General features: G+C 34.9%; 3 protein-coding genes across 4 annotated transcripts; 2 read left to right on the forward strand and 1 right to left on the reverse strand.

Annotated features, from left to right (window-relative positions):
- Positions 1-54: 54 nt before the first annotated feature.
- Positions 55-2,719, forward strand: LOC116128175 (transcription and mRNA export factor ENY2-like). The gene is made up of 5 exons (XM_031413874.1): positions 55-226; positions 404-491; positions 610-704; positions 1,929-2,005; positions 2,248-2,719. Coding segments are annotated over exons 1-5 (336 nt in total). The 5' UTR covers positions 55-224; the 3' UTR covers positions 2,322-2,719.
- A 190-nt stretch (positions 2,720-2,909) lies between these two features.
- LOC116128185 (B2 protein-like) lies at positions 2,910-6,124 on the reverse strand. Of its 2 annotated transcripts, XM_031413894.1 has the most exons (7): positions 6,078-6,105; positions 5,950-5,995; positions 4,443-5,014; positions 4,039-4,139; positions 3,702-3,785; positions 3,485-3,595; positions 2,910-3,364 (listed from the first exon to the last, which is right to left on the reverse strand). In XM_031413894.1, exons 3-7 carry the CDS (start codon positions 5,002-5,004, stop codon positions 3,320-3,322), a joined length of 903 nt encoding a protein of 300 aa, XP_031269754.1. In that variant the 5' UTR covers positions 5,005-5,014; positions 5,950-5,995; positions 6,078-6,105; the 3' UTR covers positions 2,910-3,319. The 2 variants fall into 2 exon arrangements, with proteins under 2 accessions (XP_031269754.1, XP_031269745.1); XM_031413885.1 differs by lacking the exon at positions 5,950-5,995 and having other exon boundaries at positions 6,078-6,124.
- Positions 6,125-12,533: 6,409 nt separating this feature from the next.
- LOC116128149 (mitochondrial import receptor subunit TOM20-like) lies at positions 12,534-15,728 on the forward strand. The gene is made up of 6 exons (XM_031413839.1): positions 12,534-12,629; positions 12,720-12,798; positions 13,173-13,342; positions 13,447-13,494; positions 14,744-14,842; positions 15,380-15,728. The coding sequence occupies exons 1-6, from the start codon at positions 12,534-12,536 to the stop codon at positions 15,512-15,514; spliced, it is 627 nt and encodes a 208-aa protein (XP_031269699.1). The 3' UTR covers positions 15,515-15,728.
- The last annotated feature ends 6,051 nt before the right edge of the window (positions 15,729-21,779 follow it).

The following is a 21,779-nucleotide window of genomic DNA, read 5'->3' on the forward strand; positions in this document are numbered from 1 at the left end:
TTGGTTTATTAACAAAAATCTACTCATTTTTAAAGCTATTAATTAGACACATCCCATTAAAAAAAAATCGAAACGGAGCGTATCGGCTCTTAACTATTATTCCTTCTAAACGGCGCCGTTTCTGGATAATTACCCTCTTTCTTCTTCTTCCTCCTCCTTCTGTGATAAACCACTCTGTGATTGCTCGAGATTTTCTAGCTTTGTCTTTGCTTAGCCATTAACACATGTAAGTACTCTCTCATTTTCTTGAATCGCGTTCAACTTTTTTTTCCTCTGTTTCATTGAAAATACCGTCACTTGAAAGTGAAAGCTTAGCTTTTCCAAGAAATCAGTTATATTGAAATCGACATTTTAGAATTACATTTACAAATGTTGTATCTTAACTTTTTTTCTCGATTAAAAGGAGAAATTCTGTGAATCTACCTCCCACGCCAGATGCAGTGGAGGACCAATCAAAAGAGCCTTCCCTTCAAGAAATCATTGGCATTAAGGTTGTTTCTTTCCCTTCTTTTTGCTACAATAACTAACTGAGAATTTGTAATTAGTATTATTTTGGATTGTGATATTTCTTCTTTTTTTGATTGTGGATATCATTTTTTTCATCCATAGTTAATTGAGAGTGGAGAAAAAGAGAGGTTAATGGAACTTCTGCGAGAAAGGCTTATAGATTGTGGGTGGAAAGATGAAATGCGAGCTCTTTGCAGGTTTTAGTTACTTTGATTTCACTGCTACTATCATTAGTAAATGATTTTTGTTTGTATTGAATAAAATGATTTATCTAACTGCCTTGGTTTCTAGTTTATCATTATTGATTTGTTTTCTTATTATTGTTTTTGTGTAGTGAATGGTTGCAGCCTTAGCATTTTTTGAATTATTTGGTTGTCAAGTTCTTTATCAAATATGGATAAAAGTAGGAGCAATGTTCAACATAAGATGTTGGTGTAGATTATTAGATGATAACATGTAGAATATTGTGGCCAGTGAGAATATATGAATGAATTAGATGTATTAGAAGCTTTCTGTGGCCTGGCGATGGATGACGGAGCCATCTACCCTCTGAAATTACTAGCTCGACTATTGTGGCTTTGGTTAGGTTAGGCAGACCAAGAGTAGCACTAAAATGTGTCCTCTTTTCATTTAAAGAACTCCTTACGACCTGGTTATGTGTTTTCCTTTCAACCGTTTTATTTAAAGAGTATGGTGCCGTGAAATTTTGCTACCTTGTGTTTCCTCTCTTAAAAGGATCCCTGTGAAGTTAAAATCAAGAGAGTCATGCTGGCATGCACTATGATATTTCTTCAGTTGAAATTGAGAGATCAATCTGTCATGTACATTATATTGATCACATTGCTAGGCAGGGAGAGAAGCATGATCCTTTTGTTACAACTGAGAAACAGATCCTTATCATACCCTGAGGATGTCATCTAGTTCAGTTGATATTCTTCGTATTTGACACCATCACCTAGGTATTTCACCTGACATCGGTCACCTATTAGCATGAGTAAGATGTATTGAGTTTGCCAATCACCTTACCTCCATTATGCAGTTGCTGAGAGTATTGAACACGTGTATCTATCTATACATCAGCAATTGTTGAGGTGTGCTATAGATGGTGTAAAGCTAATTTGTGGTTGGTGGATGAGAGTACTGTGGACATAGCTTTTCAGGCATTTTGTGGGAACATGATAGAAGGATTGAGGAAGACTCAGATGCTTCCTGTAGTTCTAGGAAACTTTACCCGAATTCATACTTTGCTTGAAACACTTTTACTTGGCAAGTTGTTTTTTTATTAAAATCGTATACTTGTTTTGGTTACATCCCTCAAACATGGATGTTTTGCTCATTATACATCCAACATATTTGAGTTGTTCTTATCAAGTTCCTCATTTTGTCTTGTTAACATCTCAAAAATCTCTTTGACTTTGTAGGGCATATATAAAGAAGAAAGGGAGAAATAATGTTACTGTGGATGATCTTGTACACGTAATTACACCAAAGGGCAGAGGTAAGAATTTTTTTTTATTTTAATGAAAAATGAAAGGAATTTGACTTTGTTACTTGTTAGGCAATTGATGTGCTAAATTTCTAATTGTCAATGAACAATAAAAGGGAATTTAATTGCCTGAATTTGATATGATTGGTGCAATAGTTCTTATCTTATGAAGTGAAGTAGTGGAACCTGTTCTTTTTTTGTTGTTTACTATATCATTCATCAACTCTGAAACTAATCAACTGCTTTTCATGCAGCTTGTATACCTGATGCGATAAAGGCTGAATTGTTGCAAAGAATCCATACATTTCTTGCATCAGCTGCTCTTTGAGTGTCAGTACAAATTTTCTAGTGTGAAGTTGTAATAGAGTTACAAAGATCTTACTGAATCAGTTTGAAGTCATCTTTTATTTTACAGTCGTCATCCACAGCACAGGTTTCTCCAAGGATAGAGAAAGCTGCATTCATAATGGAATAGCAGAATGCAGCGGCTTGAAGGTTAGCCCAAATGTTGCATAATGAAACAAAAGACAGGTTTCATGTCGAATTGATATTTGCATAGGGCTTGAAGTTCAGGTTTTGGTGTTCCTATTGAATTTCAATTACCAATGTCTGAGTTACCAGTTGGTCCGGCCTCCGGTCTTATTTTGTGTCATGTTCAAATTGAAACCTGGAGTGTCCGTGTATACTTGTGAATAATTATGATTTGATAATTGAAATATTTTTCTTGTCCTGTCAAATTTTTACCTCTTTACTTGTATATTTTCGCTCATTAATTTGAAATTTGCATCAATGTAAAACCCTGAAAGCTTGCAGGCAAATATGACATGCGGATGCGGTATGACACGGCCTTTAAATTTCCCAGTAGCTTTGTTTGCTACACGAGAGGTTAGGTCAAAGACAGGTTAAAAGATTAGAATTTCCACGAGGTTACAATGATCTCCATTTTATCCAAATTAACATTACAAGCAGAAGACAAGTGTAGAAACAACAGTTTACATGCACAGAATAGAGATGTTCGGGGCCTTCACCTTTTTGAGTCCCTCATTCTTCTCTTTTAACATCTTGCAAGTCTGTCTATAAGACTACAACACTATTCCACATAATACACATAATACATAAAGCAAATGCTTCAGAAGTACCTCCATGCGACACAAATATTACATTTATTTAGTTGCCTCACACAACATTTCCTACTTTTCCCAGGAAGATTCATACAACACAGACTAGAACCCAAGCTTGCGCTCTTTAGGAAAATCGGAGAAAAGCAGGCAGCTTACATCCACCACACAGCCTATTACATTTGTATTTTCTGCTAATATATTTTGCTTATGCAGTGCCCGCATGTTCACAAAGGTCTAACAGATCCAGAGTCTGCAAAACCAGCACATAAAATTTCATGACCCTTGGATGATGCAAGTCAGTGTCTATCAAAGCTTACATGACACAGAAATTGAGTGGAGAGAATAGCAATAAATGAAAGTTTGATTGTACCTCAGGAATTGAGAGCTCAAGACGAAACTTCGGGCCATCATAATGATGCAAGACTGGTCTAAAAGCATCTTCTTCCAATGCCTTGCATAGTTTTCTAACACGGATCCTTACCTATTTATTATTTTTGAAGGGAAAAAGGAGAAAGCAGGGTTACAGTCAGTAAAGTCCCCACTGATACAGAATAAAGGAATCCACAAATCATCAACCCAAGTTTTACCTGAGCAGGAAACCTTGACTCTCCTTTACACTTTTTATCTTCCCAGGCCGTCGGATCAATGTTGGAACCTCCAAAACTTGCTGCCTATACAAGACCAATTTGGGAAACACAATGTTCAAGACATATAAGTTACCAAAAAAATAAATTAGAAGACCAAATTACAAAAATACACAACTTGCCTAATCATGACCATATTAAAACTTGTCCTATTTTGTTCAGTACATCTTTTTTTTTTTTTTTTTTTTTTTTTTTTTTAATAACTACATCGTATCATATTAATCATTTCCGAATTTAATGCTACCATCAAATGAAAGGGAATGAAGTAGGGAAAAAAAACCTCAAAAATTCCATGCAATTGGTGAGTAGTATAATTATAAAGAAACAGAGGTAAGCCTGGCGTTATTGCTCGAACTGAATCCCTGTATCTCGGAGGCAAACCTAAAACATAAAAATAACCAATACATGAGAATTATACATATCAATAAAGGAACTAAAGTCTAATAGGGAATGCATATTACGGTGATTACAGAAAGTTATGTTGCATGGTCTGATATATAATCACAACAATTAAGGCATTTAATACTTGACTCATAGCAAAAACAATAAATACATTACCTATTAAGTTTTAAGTCAAATGAACAAATATCAATATTATCAATTTTCTACCTATGAACTGGTTGCAAAAATGTAAGTGCCTTTACATGGGTAGGTAAAACAAGTAACAATGATAACAATGATTACCAAATAGCTGACGCTTTAAGTCTTCCTGCATTGTATCATTGTTACAGACAAAGATGTATCCTCCAAGCACCTCATTTCGTGGGAGTGTTTCTGTGGCAGGCAAAGTCTTGAACCTTTTGTCAACTGCACTGTTGTTGTTATCATTGCTGTTATTGCTATTGTTGTCGGCCTCTTTGACACTCAGATTATTGCCACTATACTTGTTAACCATCAGGTTTCCCATATTATGCCCACTGTTTTTCTGATACACTGCATTCATGTTGTAAATACCATTCCTGAAGGAACTTTTGCTCACATTTTCAGCAACTTTGGAGTCCAGATTCAGCATGTTGAAGTTTAAGTTAAAGTGTTCATAATTGTTATCTTCATGGTACATAATTTTATCCCTAGGCCTTAGTTCTGTTGTGCCCTTTGAAAGATCAAGATTATTCATGCGTTCCCCTTTCAATCTTGTCTGCTCAGCCAACCTTGAGGCAGCCCTTACCCATGATTGATCCTCCGTAGTTTTCGATTGTCCTCGAAGCTCATCACCCAATTGCCAAAAGCCATGCATGTTGTCCATCTTGCAAACCCTAAATGACAGCACAAAGATAGAACCTTATTTATACGTATATATATCTTAAGAATGAGAAGGAAAGCATAGAATAGATATTAAATAAATAGTTCAATGCAAAGTTATAGCACCAAGTAAGTGAAGTACAGAAACGAAAAATGGCAACTCCAAATTTATCTCAACTAAGCGTGATCAAAATAACAATAACCACATCAATTAAGTATCTAGTCATTAATACAACTTAATAATAAAAGGGCTTTACTAAACGGAAAAGACGAAACCATATGTTCTACTAGGTGAAAATTCAATTCAAACATCAGGAATAAAGACGGCAATAACAAACCAAAGAGAGAAATTCTATTATGTATTTCATTTTCCAAAGTCTGCAGGTCAAAATAACAAGAGAAAAGTCATAAGAGGTGCATAAAATTGTATTCAAGAAGTGCTCCCCAATCAATTTTAAAGTAAAACTACAAAACCCCTCAATGAACAGAATCTTGAAAAAAAAAAAAAAAAAATCATAACGAAGTAAATACTAGAGAAAGCGGAGATACACCATCGGATTCAATTTCTAACCAGAAAAATACAAGACATCAACACCAAAGCTCAGCCAAAAGATAAGCAAACGTCAGGACTAGAAATGATCCTTTACATATTAAATCAGATCGGCCCACCTTATTAATTTAAGTCGATACTCTTCACATCTGTTGAATCCACGATTTTTTCATAAACCAAACAGTACAAATCAAATATTAACTCAATTTGACTTAAAAAAAAAAAAAACAATTCTTCAAATTTAGGTCTAGCATGAACTAATCGACTTACGAAAACCACAAAAAGCAAACTACCTTAGCACAAAAACAACAAAATCAACAACAGAGAGAGTAACAAGCTGAACAAAAATCAAGGAATCTAACAAAGACAAAGACTAGTACAGAAACATCAAACTAGTACCAAGTAAAACCGTTCCAAAATGCGAAAACGAAGGAGCTTGATTGAGCTGCAGAAATTACGTGGAATTTGAGTGAAAACAAAGAACCCTAGATTTCGGGATCCAAGACAGAGAGAGAGAAAGAGTTTACCTTTACTATCTCTGCCAAACTGTGACACCTGCGAGACAATGCACAGAGAGGGAGAGAGAGAAACTGTGTAAGGATTTTTATGGTATTTATACTTTGTAATGCCGGGAATGCCATTCGAGAGTTGTGTAATTGCGGCTTTTGCCATTCTAATTCGTTTTTTAAATTTTGAAATTATTTTTTATAATTTTATTATTTCGTGGTTGTGGCCTGATGTCACCATTTTGAATTAAAATTATAATTTGTGATTTTATTTCATGTCTACGCGCCACGAGTGTTACCAAATTCTTTTTTTTTTTTTCACATATTTTGATTTATAAATTTAAAAAATATTTATTTAAAATTGTTTGGGATAATAATTTATGTTTTAAAATTGTTATTATATCTTTTATATTACGGATACGTAAAAAGTCGCTAGTATCAAGCATGTTTAGAGCTTTTTGACATAAAATTTTTGACATTTTCATACTATCATTTTCAGAATTATCTTTTTTCTCTTCTTGTCTAATTAAAGTAATGATTTCTTCGTCAGTTAAAACATACAAGACTTGTTGTTTATTTGAATGATTGAGGAAGACATTAATATCCATTTGATTAGGATAATGAAGTTGTCAAATTTTACATGACCAATCAAATTGGTCATTATATTAACGAAAACACATTAAAACGTAACCTAATTTGGATATATAATACTAATTATATAAGATAATAACTCAAACTTCAAATTGAAGATTATTTGATCTGAGTGATCTAATAAATAATGATTACACATCTTAAGTTTGTATAATTATGACTTATGAGTGATCTATTAAATAATGATTATGCATCTTAAGTTTGGATAATTATAAAGTTTATAATATTATTATGGAGAATCTTGTCTTATGTTTAATATCATTGTTTGTTTTTTTTTTTTTTCTTTTCTTTTTTTTCTTTTTGAAAAGAGAATATTTTTCCTTTAAGAAAAATAAAACGTAATAATAAGTATAGCCGGCAAAAATAATAGTTTAGTTGTCGGTACAAGACATATTATACAGATGCACGTACTGTAAATGCGATTGGGATTGTAAGGTTTGGTTGGTGACGTTGGTCAAGCTTTAAGTCACACTGTAAAAGTAAAACTACTGAAGAAAAGTTGACAAAATATAGAGTTGTCGGCAAGAGAGTGACTCCGTGCCGTCTGATCAATTGATGTCAACAACTTTACGTCACACAATTCATGCTTCTCTAAAACCAATCAATCAAAATATCACCATTCACCCCCACAAAGACATAGACTTTATTATCTTCAACACTGACACCGTCATCCTAATTTCCCAATTCTTAAAAATGGTTTTTAAAAAAATGGATATAAAATCCAAGTCAGCTTGATTATCATAGATAATTGGAAGGAAAACGACGTAGCTTTGCATAAAGTATATCATAAGTAAGGTGCGAGCATAGGTGTCATTCTTGAAACATTCTGTATGGTGGGAAAAACGTGGAGTCTGAATAAAATTAGCTGGCAAATCATTTTATTACAAGGGAGTGAGTCCATATTCATTGTTTTTAAAGAGCAAAAAGTCAATAAGTTATTAATCAATCTAAATTCTTCTTTAACTGAAAGATCACAAGCCCCTTGTTGCTGTGCTATGTCTCGTGACCAGCCGACCAATCACTTTTTTTTTTTTTTTATTGAATTTATATATAGTTGGTGAAATCGGTTGCAGTGTAACTTGAAACGGTGGCGGATCACCATCAAGACACATTTAAAAAAATTGATCTTTATAGTTCAGTAGCTCACCATCCAAATTAAAATTTACTTACAAATACAATATTATAGGATGCCTTTGTTTAAATATTATATTTGTATTCTAAATCAAAATGTATATTTGTTTTCCTATTTTCAAAATACTACTCCAAATTATTCAACTATTTTTAATTTTTAAATCACATCTCGTAATAATCACCCAACTACCTCGTAATAACCACCCAACTCTATCTAATAATAATATTTCAAAAATATTATTCCAAATAACTAAAATACGTGTTTGCTTCTTTATCCTATTTATATTCCAAATCAAAATACATATTTGTTTCCTTATTCTCAAAATCTTATCCTAAATTATTGAATTATTTTTAATTTTCAAATTTTATCTCGTAATAACCATCCAACTCTACCTAACAATAATATTTTAAAAATACTACTCCAGATATATAAACAAACGCAATTACTTTGGTAATGGTAATTGTCAGAACTAAAAGGGCCAAAGAGGCAATTGAAGAGAGCCGGAGTATGCCCGAGATGTCTATCGACCGCCAGCCACCACCGTCGGTGCCGACCGTTATTGACAATCGCCGAAATTCACATGACAAACTGAATATGACTGACCGTGCGTCGATCTGGCCGAAAACGGCCAGATTGAAGGTCGAAAACTATTAGATGGTCGTGGATCTAGCCGGAAAGCCAAACTCATTCTGGCCATTAACGGCCAGATCTATTATGGCTTTTAACGACCAGATCTATGGTTGTTTACAACCATGAATCTCGCCGAAAACGACAAGAAGGGATCTAGTTGTTTTTGGTCAAATCCACGATCGTCTGACCATTTTCAACTTTCGATTTGACCGAAAACTGCTAGATTTGCACACGACCGGCTAGATCCAGCAGGTCGTACGCAGTTCTAATGATGATCGGTGACAGCCGGAGGTGGTGGCCGATGGCTGGCAATCATCTTTGGTGGCTATGGGTATTATCCATGTAAATAGTAAGGGTGTTTTTGTCTAAAAAATTAATATATCAGGTTAAAGAAGTCATTTTGCACATTTACGTTAATTGTTATTTAGTAGACATATGAGGGCATTTGTGTCCAAAATGTTTATTTATTAAGGGTAAAATTGGTATGAGCAGTTGATTACCTCAGTAATAGAAAAATAACACCCTCCAAGACGGTAATTGAATTACCCCTATTTTTACCTACAGTAAAATGTAGTAATTGCCGGAAAATAAGATAAATTATCGGTGTTATCTTTTTATGCCCTCAAAACATAAGAGTAAAGGACTTTTTCCCACCCAAAAAATGGTTTAATGACATTTTCTCATCCTCAGACTTTTAAAATACCATTTTACCACCCAAAACACAAATCTGTTAATAATTTTTGTTGTGAAGAAGTGCATGATGGTTAAAAGCTAGTTAAAAGGAATGGTAGAATGGTCATATTGTCATTTTGGTTGGATACCTTCTCAAACCCTAATCGTCGATTTAGGCGGTTCGACATGATTACAACACTGTTGATTAGCACCGAATCCACCATCAACTTCCCCATCCTTCACTCACAAAAACCCCTCACTTTCCCACCACACTGAGCACACCAATCGCCGGTCACTGTTAGTTTTTGTTCGTGCGACCGTTAAGCTTCCAAGCCAAATTCTGACCGATTTGGTTGCCGAAAATTCCACCTAAAACCACCTATAGCATCAACGAAACCTCCTATCTAAAAGCCTTATCATCTTAGACCTTGGTTGTCACTGTTCATTAGACGTCGACCATTTAACAAAAGAATTAAACCACGGTCCTCCGCGACTAGAGAGCTATCATGGTTCAGATTGTTAGGACTATTGAAGAGGGATGACGTGTGATTCGTTTGGTGGTAAAAGGTCAGACTATGGTTGTCGGAGTCGATCAGAATTGTGCGCGAAAGTTTGATTTGCGATGGCTGGCGATTAGGGGTTGAAATTTGGTGGGGATGTTTTTGTCTTTCCAATCAAAATTATTGTATTTAAAAGAAATTATTAACAGAGTTTGTATTTTTTGTGGAAAAGTGGTATTTTAAAAGTATGAGGATGGGAAAGTATCATTAAGCCATTTTTTGGGTGGGAAAAAGTCATTTACTCTAAATCTTAAATATGTTAGGAATATGTAGATGATAACTAGATATCTCAATTATGTTGTGTAACTATAGCATTATGTATCTTTAAGCATACATTAAGATCCTACAAATAATATTGTTGTAAATAAAATTTACTGTTATCATACAATTTAAATTAGAAATTGAGGTAGAAAATACCCAATAATAAAAACAAACAAACTCAAAAATCTCCTTTTTAATCTCGGTTCAGTATTTAAGTATAAAGGGGCGTTTGGATCATATAATGTTTTATTATAGAAAAATGTTGTATTAATAAAAAGATAAATCACCTTGAAGATTACTTTGAATGTTTAGGAAGTGTGTTTGGTTGGTTCCAATAAATTGGTGAATAATATATTTGGTTGGAAGGATAAATAGGTGGATATGTTATATAAATTACTAAATTCCCTCATTTTTAATTATTAATATAATATTATTTTTAATTATTATTTTTTGAATTATTCCTGTTAACCCCCTCCATTTGAAATTTTGCTAAAACACCCCAGCCATATAAAACTTTAATTAGTAGAAAACTCACCCCCACACATCCCAAGCCACCGTTGGGAGCCAGCCACCACCACTGCCGGCCGCCAATGGCAGTCGATGGAATGACGCACGACTGGTCATATATGGCTGGTCGTGCATCGACAAAGCCATTTTCATAAAAGGGTCACAAATCCATGGCCATTTCACAACCAAATCTATGGCCATTTCATGACCAAAGATATGGTCGTGAAATGACGGTCATGGATCTGTGATCCATGGCTGGAAAAGGCCTTATCGGCGTATGATCTGTCAGATCTCAGTCTCACCAATTGTGTGCCATTACGGCGACTGACGCTGGCGGGCGGCTATGGTGAGTAATGGTGGACGGTGGTCTTGAGTGGCTAAGGGTATTTTGTTAATTTTTAAACTTTTTATGACTGTGGTATTTTAGCTAAATTCTCAAATGTAGGGGGCTTATGTATTGTTATTTGGTAGATATTTAAGGACAATTGTGTCCGAAATAGTATTTAATTAAGGCCAAACTAGGTATAAAAATCAGATTACCTAGTAATCTTTTAATAATAGCCTTGGGGGAGGGTATCAGATTACCCCGTATAGTACCAACAGTAAATACTATTTGCAATAAAAGATATTCGTCATATTTTATTACTTGCAAACCAAATACCAGAATCTTGCAAAATAAATAAAAATTACTCCCGTTATCTTATATGCCCCTGATCCAAACACACCCTAAGTAACTAAAGTTAATTCATTAATCATGCCATAAGAATTACTGAATTAGTAATGTTTGTAAATACCATGCAATACCCTCACGTTAATATATTTTGGAAGATGGTAGTGATTTTTGGCTTCGTTTGGTTGGCAATTGGGAATACTACTTTTAGTATTCCCAAAAAAGTTAAACAGTAAAATACTCAAAAACTCATAATATTATTCGATATTATTCAACTTTTTTTAAACCCCCAAAATTTGTTAATTTAATTAAATATCCCTAAATATTTTTTAAAAAATTGCAAAAACACCTCAATAATCCACATTTACCAGATTTCGGCCACCATTGCCGAAAAATGGCCGGAATCTGGTAAGATGGCGCACTACCAGCTGAATCTGGCCTGTAGTGCGTCGATCTAGCCTTTTCCGACCAGATCCACCAGGACCGGCTGAATCTGGCTGGTAGTGCGCCGATCTAGCCTTTTCTGGCCAGATCTTTGGCCGTAACCAGTCAGTAATGACGGCTAACAAATGGTCGTCGTTGACCATCAACAACGACGGTTTGTTGGCCGTCGTTGACGAGCAAATACAAGCAGATCTGGCCGTCAATGGCCAGATCTAGTCGTAGATCTGGCCTTTGCCAACTAGATCCACCGTGGATCTGGCCGAAAAAGGTCATCGATACAGCGACTCTGACCACTCTTTGGCAGTGGTGGCCGGCTGTCCGTATTTGAGGGTAGATTGGGGATGTTTTTGTTAACTTTTAATGTTTTATTATAGGGGGTATTTTGTAAAAAAATAAACATAGGGAGTATTTTATTAATTTATAAATCCTACATCGTAATACCCGTCTAATTCAACTTTTTTTTAACTTTTTTTAAAAACTTTTCTCAAAAACACAAAATTGTAAACCAAACGGATCCTTTATTCTTGGAGGCCCAATGGTTTACGAATTGAGTTTTTCATACACATAAATTGGGCTTATACTATACAAGTTGGGCTTTTCATACACATAAATTGGGTTTAGGTTGTTTTCTAAATGATTTTTTTTTTTTAAACTAAAACGATATAATCCAACCATAATTTTTTCAGGACGAGAATTATCAATAAAATAAAATAAATTTATAAGATATAAGAATTAGTCGTATAGAGCAATTTAGCATGTTTTTACAAATAGTATTAAAGTATAATAATTTTTTTTTTTTTTTAAATTTAAAAATTGTGACTTGACCATAAAACCTAAACCGACTTAAGCTACTACTTTCATGCTCTCTCACTAGGGTTACAACACAAAACCGTCGTTCCTTGGATCATTTGTCCGTACAAAACCCTTGAACAGAGAGCAAGACTGAAGCCATGGACATGCAAAGCGATTTCGATAGGTTGCTGATCTTCGAGCACGCTCGCAAAACCGCAGAAGCTACATACGCCAAGAATCCTCTCGATGCCGATGTTTGTTTTCCTTGATTTTATTTATTTAATTATTTATTTATGTTCGTGTTGTTTTATTTCGTTGTTTAATCTCGGTTTTTTTGGTTGCAGAATTTAACGAAATGGGGAGGGGCTCTGCTAGAGTTGTCTCAGTTTCAAAATATTGCAGATTCGAAGAAGATGATTTTAGGTACTTTTATTTTCTATATAACAATTATTTCATTTTATGAGATTGCTTTTCATCGAAAACTACGTGATTGGGACGTTACAGAATAGTGATACGTAATATTGGTGGCATTTAGCGGAAAATTGATACAGGATATTAATAGTAATGTAGAATGAATGTTTGATGAATTTTACCAATTTAACATTACGAGTGCCCTTCATTTTTTGCCAAAGTTCGGTGTGTTTTTATTAAGAAATCAATATATAAGTTATTGGGTCATTTCTTGATTTTATATTTATGCTGTAGGAGTAACTTGCTAATGGATTGGTTAATTGGTTGGAAAGTGGTTTTTAGAGTGTAATATGCTGTTATGGGATTATAATTTACTGATATAACAGATGCGGTTTCAAAGCTGGAGGAGGCATTGGTGGTTAGCCCCAACAGACATGATACTTTATGGTGCCTGGGAAACGCTCATACTTCTCATGCTTTTTTGACTCCTGACTTGGAGGAGGCTAAAGAGTATTTCAGCAAGGCAACTCAGTACTTTCAGCAAGCTGTTGATGAGGTATAGTCTATCTCTCTTTTTTTCTTTCCCCTTCATGGTGCCTTAATGCAAGCTCATGGTGATGTGGTTTTAGATGTGAGATTGAATAATTTTGCATTTTGTAGGAACCCTCAAATGAACTTTATCAGAAGTCTTTAGAAGTGGCTGGCAAGGTACTCTCTATCATTCATTTACTCTTGTCAGTTATAATTTCTTTTATCTTTTATGTGGATTGGGTGTCTTTTTAACACCCTTACCTAGTAAAGTTGTTAGCAAGCTTAGGCCGAGATTCTACTTGACGAGAAAGAGAGAGATGGGAGGGGGTTTGGAGTTCTAACTTTTGGTGCTGCTTGGATGTTTCATCCCTCTGGTAGGTTTTAGTCTCTCTGGGGCTACGTATATTAACTACTTAAGTTTGTAGAATTTGATGGTAGTCATGGTTTTGGACCTGGTGCACGGGCAAATAAGGCCCTGCTGGATATGTAAAAGCTGTTGGTTCTACTAAATAATGTATTTTCCCGACCACTCGATGTGACATCTACTGTCTGGTGGCTTCAGTGGCAGAGTAGGAAATCCATGGAAACTTTCAGTGAAGAGTTTTGGTTGGATAGTTGAGAACTAGGTATCAGAATTAAGTGAAATGTTGAGAGTGGCTAATGTCATGGGTGGATATGAAAGTTGGTTATGCATTTATTCGTGCTGGAGATACCTTCATCAGTTATGTAGATGCAGGTCCCATTTTGTTTTGATGCAATTAATGGTTAATTTCTTCAAATTGTGGGTTTTTTTTTTTTTTTTATCAGAATAAGACAGCTATTTTGTCTTCTATTAAGTTAATTTTAAAATGAAGTGGATTCTTTAAACAGGGTCTTATTGGGGTATTTTAAGTGAAAATATCACAAGTTTGTAAAAATTAGATAGAAGTATTTGAATGCACTGAAGTGTTAGGTAAGAGCTGGATCATTCTAATGTAGCTGCTTCATGCTTTTGGACTTGTTTGGGTTCCTTTACACTTGGGTACTTATAGAATTGGTTGTCCAAATTTGTTCATGCATGTGAGATTTCTGATGATTCATTTTTATGATAGGCATAAATTGTTGAGATTTTAGCATTGGAATTTTTTTTTTTTTTTTGGTATTTTGTGTCTAAGATGTACCTGTTTTTTGACAAGTGACAGATGACAACTCGTTAATATAAGTGTTTTTTTTTTTTTTTTTTGGTATTTTGTGTCTAAGATGTACCTGTTTTTTGACAAGTGACAGATGACAACTCGTTAATATAAGTGGTAAAAGTAAACCTTTTGCAGTGTTAGCCTTTTCTAATTTTCTTTCTATCTGCCATGGCTCAATGGTACTCATCTTTTTTGGAGTAATTCTTCTCTGCTTGAAATGATGTTGTATTTCAATTTGTTCATTTCCCTAGGCTCCAGAATTACACATGGAGATCCACAAGCATGGTGGTTTAGCTCAACAAGCTATGGGAGCTAGTGCTGGTCCTTCTTCTACTTCTTCGGGTGCAAAGGTGACACCCAAACTTGTCTTTTTTTTTTTTTCTTGTTTGTGGTGTGCATGCTTGCAATTTGGTGTTTTCTACTATTAATAATGTTAGTTGAAACATATACAGCTTCCTTAATTTTTGTCTGCATTAGCCATACAAATTTAATTCAATTATTTTAAAACTGATGGAAAATATCTTAATAACAATGATTAATTGTATCCTGTTAAAAAAAAAAGAGTGGTTTGGATGAAAAAGGGTTTAGATCCTTGGTCTTTTGTATCTCTGTCAACCTTCATCTCTGTTCATGTGTTTTAGATGCACATTATTTGATGATTGAAGGTTACATAGTTTTAAATATGGGGTTTCATTTACATTTTTAGAAGTTAATCTCTGTGTTCCTACATTTGAGAATAGTGGTGTATATGTGACAGCCGGTGCCTTTATTATCTCATGTGAATGGAATGTTCTGCACTCTTCTTATTAGTTTTTTATGTGCCTTAGTTTGACATATTCATGCGTTCTTCTTTAGCTAATTTCTTTTTCTCTCCTTACCTCTTGCAGAGTTCAAAAAAGAAAAAAAGCAGTGATCTCAAGTATGACATTTTTGGATGGGTGATCCTTGCTGTTGGCATTGTTGCATGGGTGGGATTTGCAAAATCCCACATGCCTCCACCACCTTCTCCTCCACCCAGATAAGTGAAGAACATCCATTTTGGAGATTCAATTTCTATTAGTCTCGAGTCGATTTTAGGGGAATTGAGAATCTCATGCCATGTATCGTTCCTTTTAGTTATTTGTTTTGACCTTAGTAATGATTTTCCATTGTAAACCCATAAATAAGTTTTAGAGAGCTATCTTCTATATGAAATTTTTGAATTTGTTCTGGCTATATATCTTGTTGAGAATTTTACTTTGGGGGTTTCTTGTGCTCCACTGAAATTTGAAATTACTCGGGGATGGAATGATCAACTCAATGTTTATATGTTTCCATGTTTAAATAGTTTGGAAGAGATTGTTAGTGAATTAATATTTTGACCAAGTTAAATGGGCTGCCCAAATCTATCGTCCTCTTTGGAAAATTGTCAGTAATTTATTTTTTTCCTAATCAATTCTTTGTGATCGCTAAATAAGTGATTATTGATCATAGAGGGATGGCAAAATTGATAGGGCTCATCCCTTTTGAACCGGGGATTAAGATTGGGATGAGTTGGGGAATGGGATAATTTTTCATCCTCCCATCAATTTCGGGGTAGGGACAAGAATTGGTTCCAATCTTCGGTCTCCCTTGAATCACGCAAGATTTAAAAATGAAATAACTAAAACATTTTGTAAAAAAAATCGCAAAGCAAAATAAAACAATTCTGTCTTAGTATCATTTATAAAAATATATTTTATATAATTTATATATTATAGTTAAGGAGTAAATATTCTGAGCGTTAAAATTTAAGAATTTTATTTTTATTTTTTTATATTTAAGTAGTTCTGAAAAGAAAATGGGTCGATACTAAAAACGAATATAAGAAAGATTTGCCAAGGATTTTGATTCGATTAATTTACGAAGAATAGCATGATCCGCGTGGCTTAAGTCTTAGGTCTTAAATATTAAATATGAATCAACTGATTTGATGTTGAAGGGAGCATAATAATAATTTGTTGTCTGCAATCATGAGCCGTTGACAGAGCAATAGAGGTATATGTTAATGTTATTAATGTTATTTATGATGAGTGAATAGTGCGGGGTGGTTAGTAGTTCACTGATCTTGTGTTTAGTATGAGACCTAACGCTGATGTATGAAGAGAGTTGATGAGTTACGATGAACGGCCGAGGATTGATGTAGCAAATTAAAACGACAGCATTAGGAGTAATGAATTGAGATGGGCTGTGGATTGATGTAACAAGTTAAAACGACATCATCCACGGAGGGTGGAACGTGATAGTTTGCAAAACCAAGGATGGAAAAGGGTGATTTGCCAAACTTAGAGTGGCAAAATCTTATTCGGCCTCATTAAAAATGAAGGACATCATTTATTGCCCAACCTAATTATATTTGTATTAAATAATAAAGATCTAAAGCTTCTTGAATGCCATCCTATTCAGTTTCATATAATTTAATTTAGAGTTAGACCCCTTGATTATTTGATTTGAAGCTTCCAAATTAAATATGTAAAATGATACAGAGGGTTACTCATTCTAGCTTACCACCAAGGCCCCTCGGTTGTGGGAACTGGGAAGGAATCGTGTAGCATTAAATATCACTTAACAGCTCGTTATAGCAGCTCGTTACAGCAAATAAACACACTCACTACCCCCGGCTCATTATAGCAGATAATAGCACACATTTACTATCCCTATATAAGTCCATTCTTCTTTCATTTGTGTAAGCAAAAGAAGAAGAGAAAGTGAATTAAGTTTTTCTACTGAGTTGACACTTAGTTAAGCACCTAGTAATGACTCTTTTCCTCTCTTTCACATTTCAACATTTGTCATTATATGTATTTGCTGTTGTTTAGTTTGTAATAAGCCATGTTGTGGTATTTTTATATACATTGTCCGTTTCTCGAGAAAATAATTCTCAATGGTCACTACAAGAAATTGAGGTTACTACTATGATAAATTGCGTCGCAAAGTCTTCAAATCGTGTCGTGATGGTTGTACAAGGACGCAAAAATACCTAGTCGGGGTGGGTATCCAAGTTTACCCGGCATCCTCCAGCCTAGTAATTACCTGCAATCCTGGGGAATATCCTGAGGCCCGGAGCAGATAAGATAATTCTCAAGGCTGAAATGATTATGGAGACTTGAACAGTGGCGACCTTATGAAATTTCAAGCTCGAAACCACTATGTTGCACGATTAAAATATAGATAAATAAAAACTGTTAAAATATAACTTTAAAACCCCAAATGATATTCTATCTTTCACTACAATAAGCCATTGTATGCAAAAAGTTTAAACTAAGATGTTTCTCATCATTTTTCTTCTTCTTATCTCAACCAAAATTTCGGTAATTTGATAATTTTAGGGTAATAGAATTTCATTACTCACTTAAAAAGTCATTCTGTTATGGTTATTATAGTTATATTTAAAGAATAGAAGATAATTTCACTGTTTTATAATTATGGAAGTTTTAAGAATATTTTTATGTTACTATTTCAGGACTTGCTGCTAAAGAGGAAGCAAAGACCTTAAAGCCGATACATGATTGGTGATCTAAAAATTAAGGTAGAAAATTCAAGGCACTTAGGAATTTTAGCTTTGAAAAACTGAAGGAGGGATTATGTTTCTTTAGGTTTTTGTTTCTCTTATGACTAATTTACTGTTTTATATGTAATCAATTACGAAAATTTTGGTTACTTTCTTGAAGTTGGTAATACATAACAATTTTGGATCATTTTAAATTTGCGTAATATATATTATAACATTGAATAGTTGGTTTTGAAAAATAACCCCCTGATATGATTCTTCATTAAGACATATTTAACCAAAAAGTGAGCATTTATTTAAAAATAATATTTTTTTCCTTAATAATATTGTAAAACGTATTAGGGATGAATATTCACACATTTTTCATTCATAGAATAAAATGATACATATTTATATACAATTGTAGTGTTCTAAACTAGGTAGGTGATCAATCTCTATTAGGATACAAGATCAATGTGATCCCTATAATCCTGGAACTTATATACATCTGTAACACTCCCCCTCAAGCTGGATTATAGATATTAATCATACCCAGCTTGTTATAAAGATAATCAACTCGAATCCTAGTCAGAGCCTTTGTGAAGATATCTCTCAATTGTTCTCCAGTCTTCACGTACCCAGTGGAAATCAAACCTTGTTGTAGTTTCTCACGGATGAAATGACAATCGATCTCAATGTGTTTCGTTCGTTCATGGAACACTGGATTAGATGCAATATGAATAGCCGCTTGGTTATCACACCATAATTTTGCTGGTATTGAAGTTTCAAGGACTATTTCAGTCAAGCACTGGTATATCCACATTATTTCACAAACAGCTTATGCCATAGCCCTATATTCTGACTCTGCACTTGATCATGACATGACATTCTGCTTCTTGCTCTTCCATGATATTAAATTTCCTCCGACAAAGACACAATAACCTGATTTGGATCTTCTATCTACCTTGGAACCTGCCTAATCTGCATCCGAGAAATATTCAATATGAGAGTGACTATGATTGGCATATAATATACCACGTCCAGGGGCTCTTTTTCAAATAACACAAGATCTGCTCCAAAGCTGCCTAATGATGAACTGTTGGGGAGACCATAAACTGACTGACAACACTTATTGAATATGCAATATCTGGACGAGTCACCGTAAGATAGTTCAACTTCCCGACCAGTCTTCTATATTTCTCAGGATCTCCAAATAGTTCACCATCTTTCGTAAGCTGCATATTAGGAACCATCAGAGCACTACATGGCTTTGCCCCAAATTCCCCTGTCTCGGTTAATAAGTCGAGCACATATTTCCTCTGAGAGAGGAATATACCTTGTTTGCTCCTTGAAACTTCAAGCCCGGAGAAGTACTTTAATATCCCTAAGTCTTTTGTGTGGAACTAGGTATGGAGAAAAGACTTAAGAGATGTGATGCACACACTATCACTCCCAGTAATAACAATATCATTCACATACACAACTAGAAGAATGATGCGAGTTTCAGACTGTTTGTAGAAAGCAGAATGGTCAGTTTTACATTTCAGCATACCAAATCTCTCAACAGCCTGACTAAACTTTCCAAACCAAGCACGAGGACTCTGTTTTAAACCATATAGAGATTTGCAAAGATAACATACTTTCCCATACTCCCCCTGAGCAACAAACCCAGGAGGTTGCTCCATATATACCTCTTCCTGAAGATCGCTGTAAAGAAAATCATTTTTGATGTCTAGTTGATGCAAAGGCCAATCATAAGTAGCTGCCATAGATATAAACAGCCGAATGGAGGTGAACTTAGCCACAGGGGAAAAAGTATCAGAATAATCAACTCCATAGGTCTAAGCATATCCTTTAGCAACCAGACGAGCTTTTAGCCGAGCAACTGACCCATCTAGATTAACTTTAACAGTAAACACCCATTTGCATCCAATTGCCTGTTTCCCTGAAGGTAAATCTACCAATTTCCAAGTACCATTGTCATCTAAGGCATTCATTTCCTCTACCATTGCATTACACCAACCAGGATGAGAAAGGGCTTTATGAACAGTTTTAGATTTTCAATGAAGGAAGAGATGGATGGCCCAAACGACAATGTGCTTGAAACAGGGATGCAATGCTAGAACAAGCGATAGGTTTAGATTTTAGTCTGTCAAGAATATATAAACTCCAGATTCATGTCCTTTACCAATAATCTTCTTCATCGTAAGATCCTGAAACAAGTAATAATCGAGAAAGAATAAAACACAACAGTTAAGAGCACGAGTAAGTTGGCTAATAAAGATTAAATTGAAAGAAAATTCTGGTAAATTTAAGACATTTGACGAGGGAAGCTGTGCCAGACCCAAGAACGTAGGATGGTGACCCGTCTGCTAAAGTCACATTCGAAAGGGTTTTTGATTGATAAGTAGCAAAGAGACCGGGATTACCTGACATGTGATCTGTTGCACCAGAGTCAATGACAAATTTGGAGGATGAGGAAATGAGACATGTATTTGGCTTACTTGAGTCAGCCATAGTTGTGACAGGAGTAGATGAAGCTTTTAATGATTCCTGGTGCAATGAAAACTTGGCAAATTCATTTGCAAAGATAAGAATTGACTGATCAGAAGTATCATTGGTGGATGCAACATGGGCAGAGAGATTTCTTTTATTTCTGTTCTGAAGCTTTCTACAATCATGCTTCATGTGTCCTAGCTTATGGCAATAGTGACACACAAGTCCTCCCATATTACTTTTGACCCTCCTGCTTTGTTGCCACTTCCAAACTGTGATCGCCCAGATTTATAGTCATTCTTTTGACTGATGAGAGCACCACTAAACTGAACTGGTGGGGTACCTTCTGGGCAAAGTACCCTACTAAAGACATCCTGCAACGAAGAGATCTTTGGACTGGCTAGAACTTGAGACTTAGCAGTCTCAAATTCAGAAGGAAGACCTGCAAGAAAACTCATGACTGCCATTTGCTCCCGTTGTTTTTGTTGTACTTTGACATCAGCATTAAAGAGTAACATGTTCAACACTTCATAAGTCTTCTTAAACTCCATAAAATAAGCTATAAGGGACTTATCTTGTTTCTCTGCATGGTAGAATGCCTTACGCATTTCATAAATATGAGAAACATTCCTTTTTCCAGAATATAGAAACTCCAAATAATCCATTAGTTCTTTAATAAACTCACAATGATTAATTAGGCCAAGTACCTCACTGTCAATAGAGTTCTATATTTGTGTTTTGAACCGAGCATCATCCCAGAGCCATGTCTTTTTCGAATCATCCTTAGGCGGATCATCAGTCATATGATCATCTTTATCAATACTCCGCAAATACAGTATAATAGTGTTACGCCAATCATGGTAATTAGTTATACCAATGAGCTTATGTTCTATAATTTTCGACATCGTTGGTGTCATTTCCATCACTGGCTTTGTATCAGACATGTCTTAAACGAACAATAATCCCAATGCACACTGACAAACGGTTAAAACAAAGCAAATTAACCAAACTTCAGTGACACACCAAATCAATTAATAGCCACAACCAACCAGAGACCAAAGCACAACAAAAATTCAATAACCAAACGAAAACAGAGTTTCGAAAAAATCACAACCAAACCCTCAGAAATATCCAAACAAAGGACATCAGTAACCAGTAAGAGATTACTCAAGCCTAGCACAAAAATGTGCTGTACAAGTGCCGACAAAGCAGACAAAGAGAACCGGAGGAGACGTCAATAGTGGACACTCTCTCACGTGCTTGCGCGTGGTACTATTGACCAG

This window comes from Pistacia vera, unplaced genomic scaffold (assembly GCF_008641045.1).
Source record: "Pistacia vera cultivar Batoury unplaced genomic scaffold, PisVer_v2 Contig1053, whole genome shotgun sequence".
Lineage (NCBI taxonomy): Eukaryota > Viridiplantae > Streptophyta > Magnoliopsida > Sapindales > Anacardiaceae > Pistacia > Pistacia vera.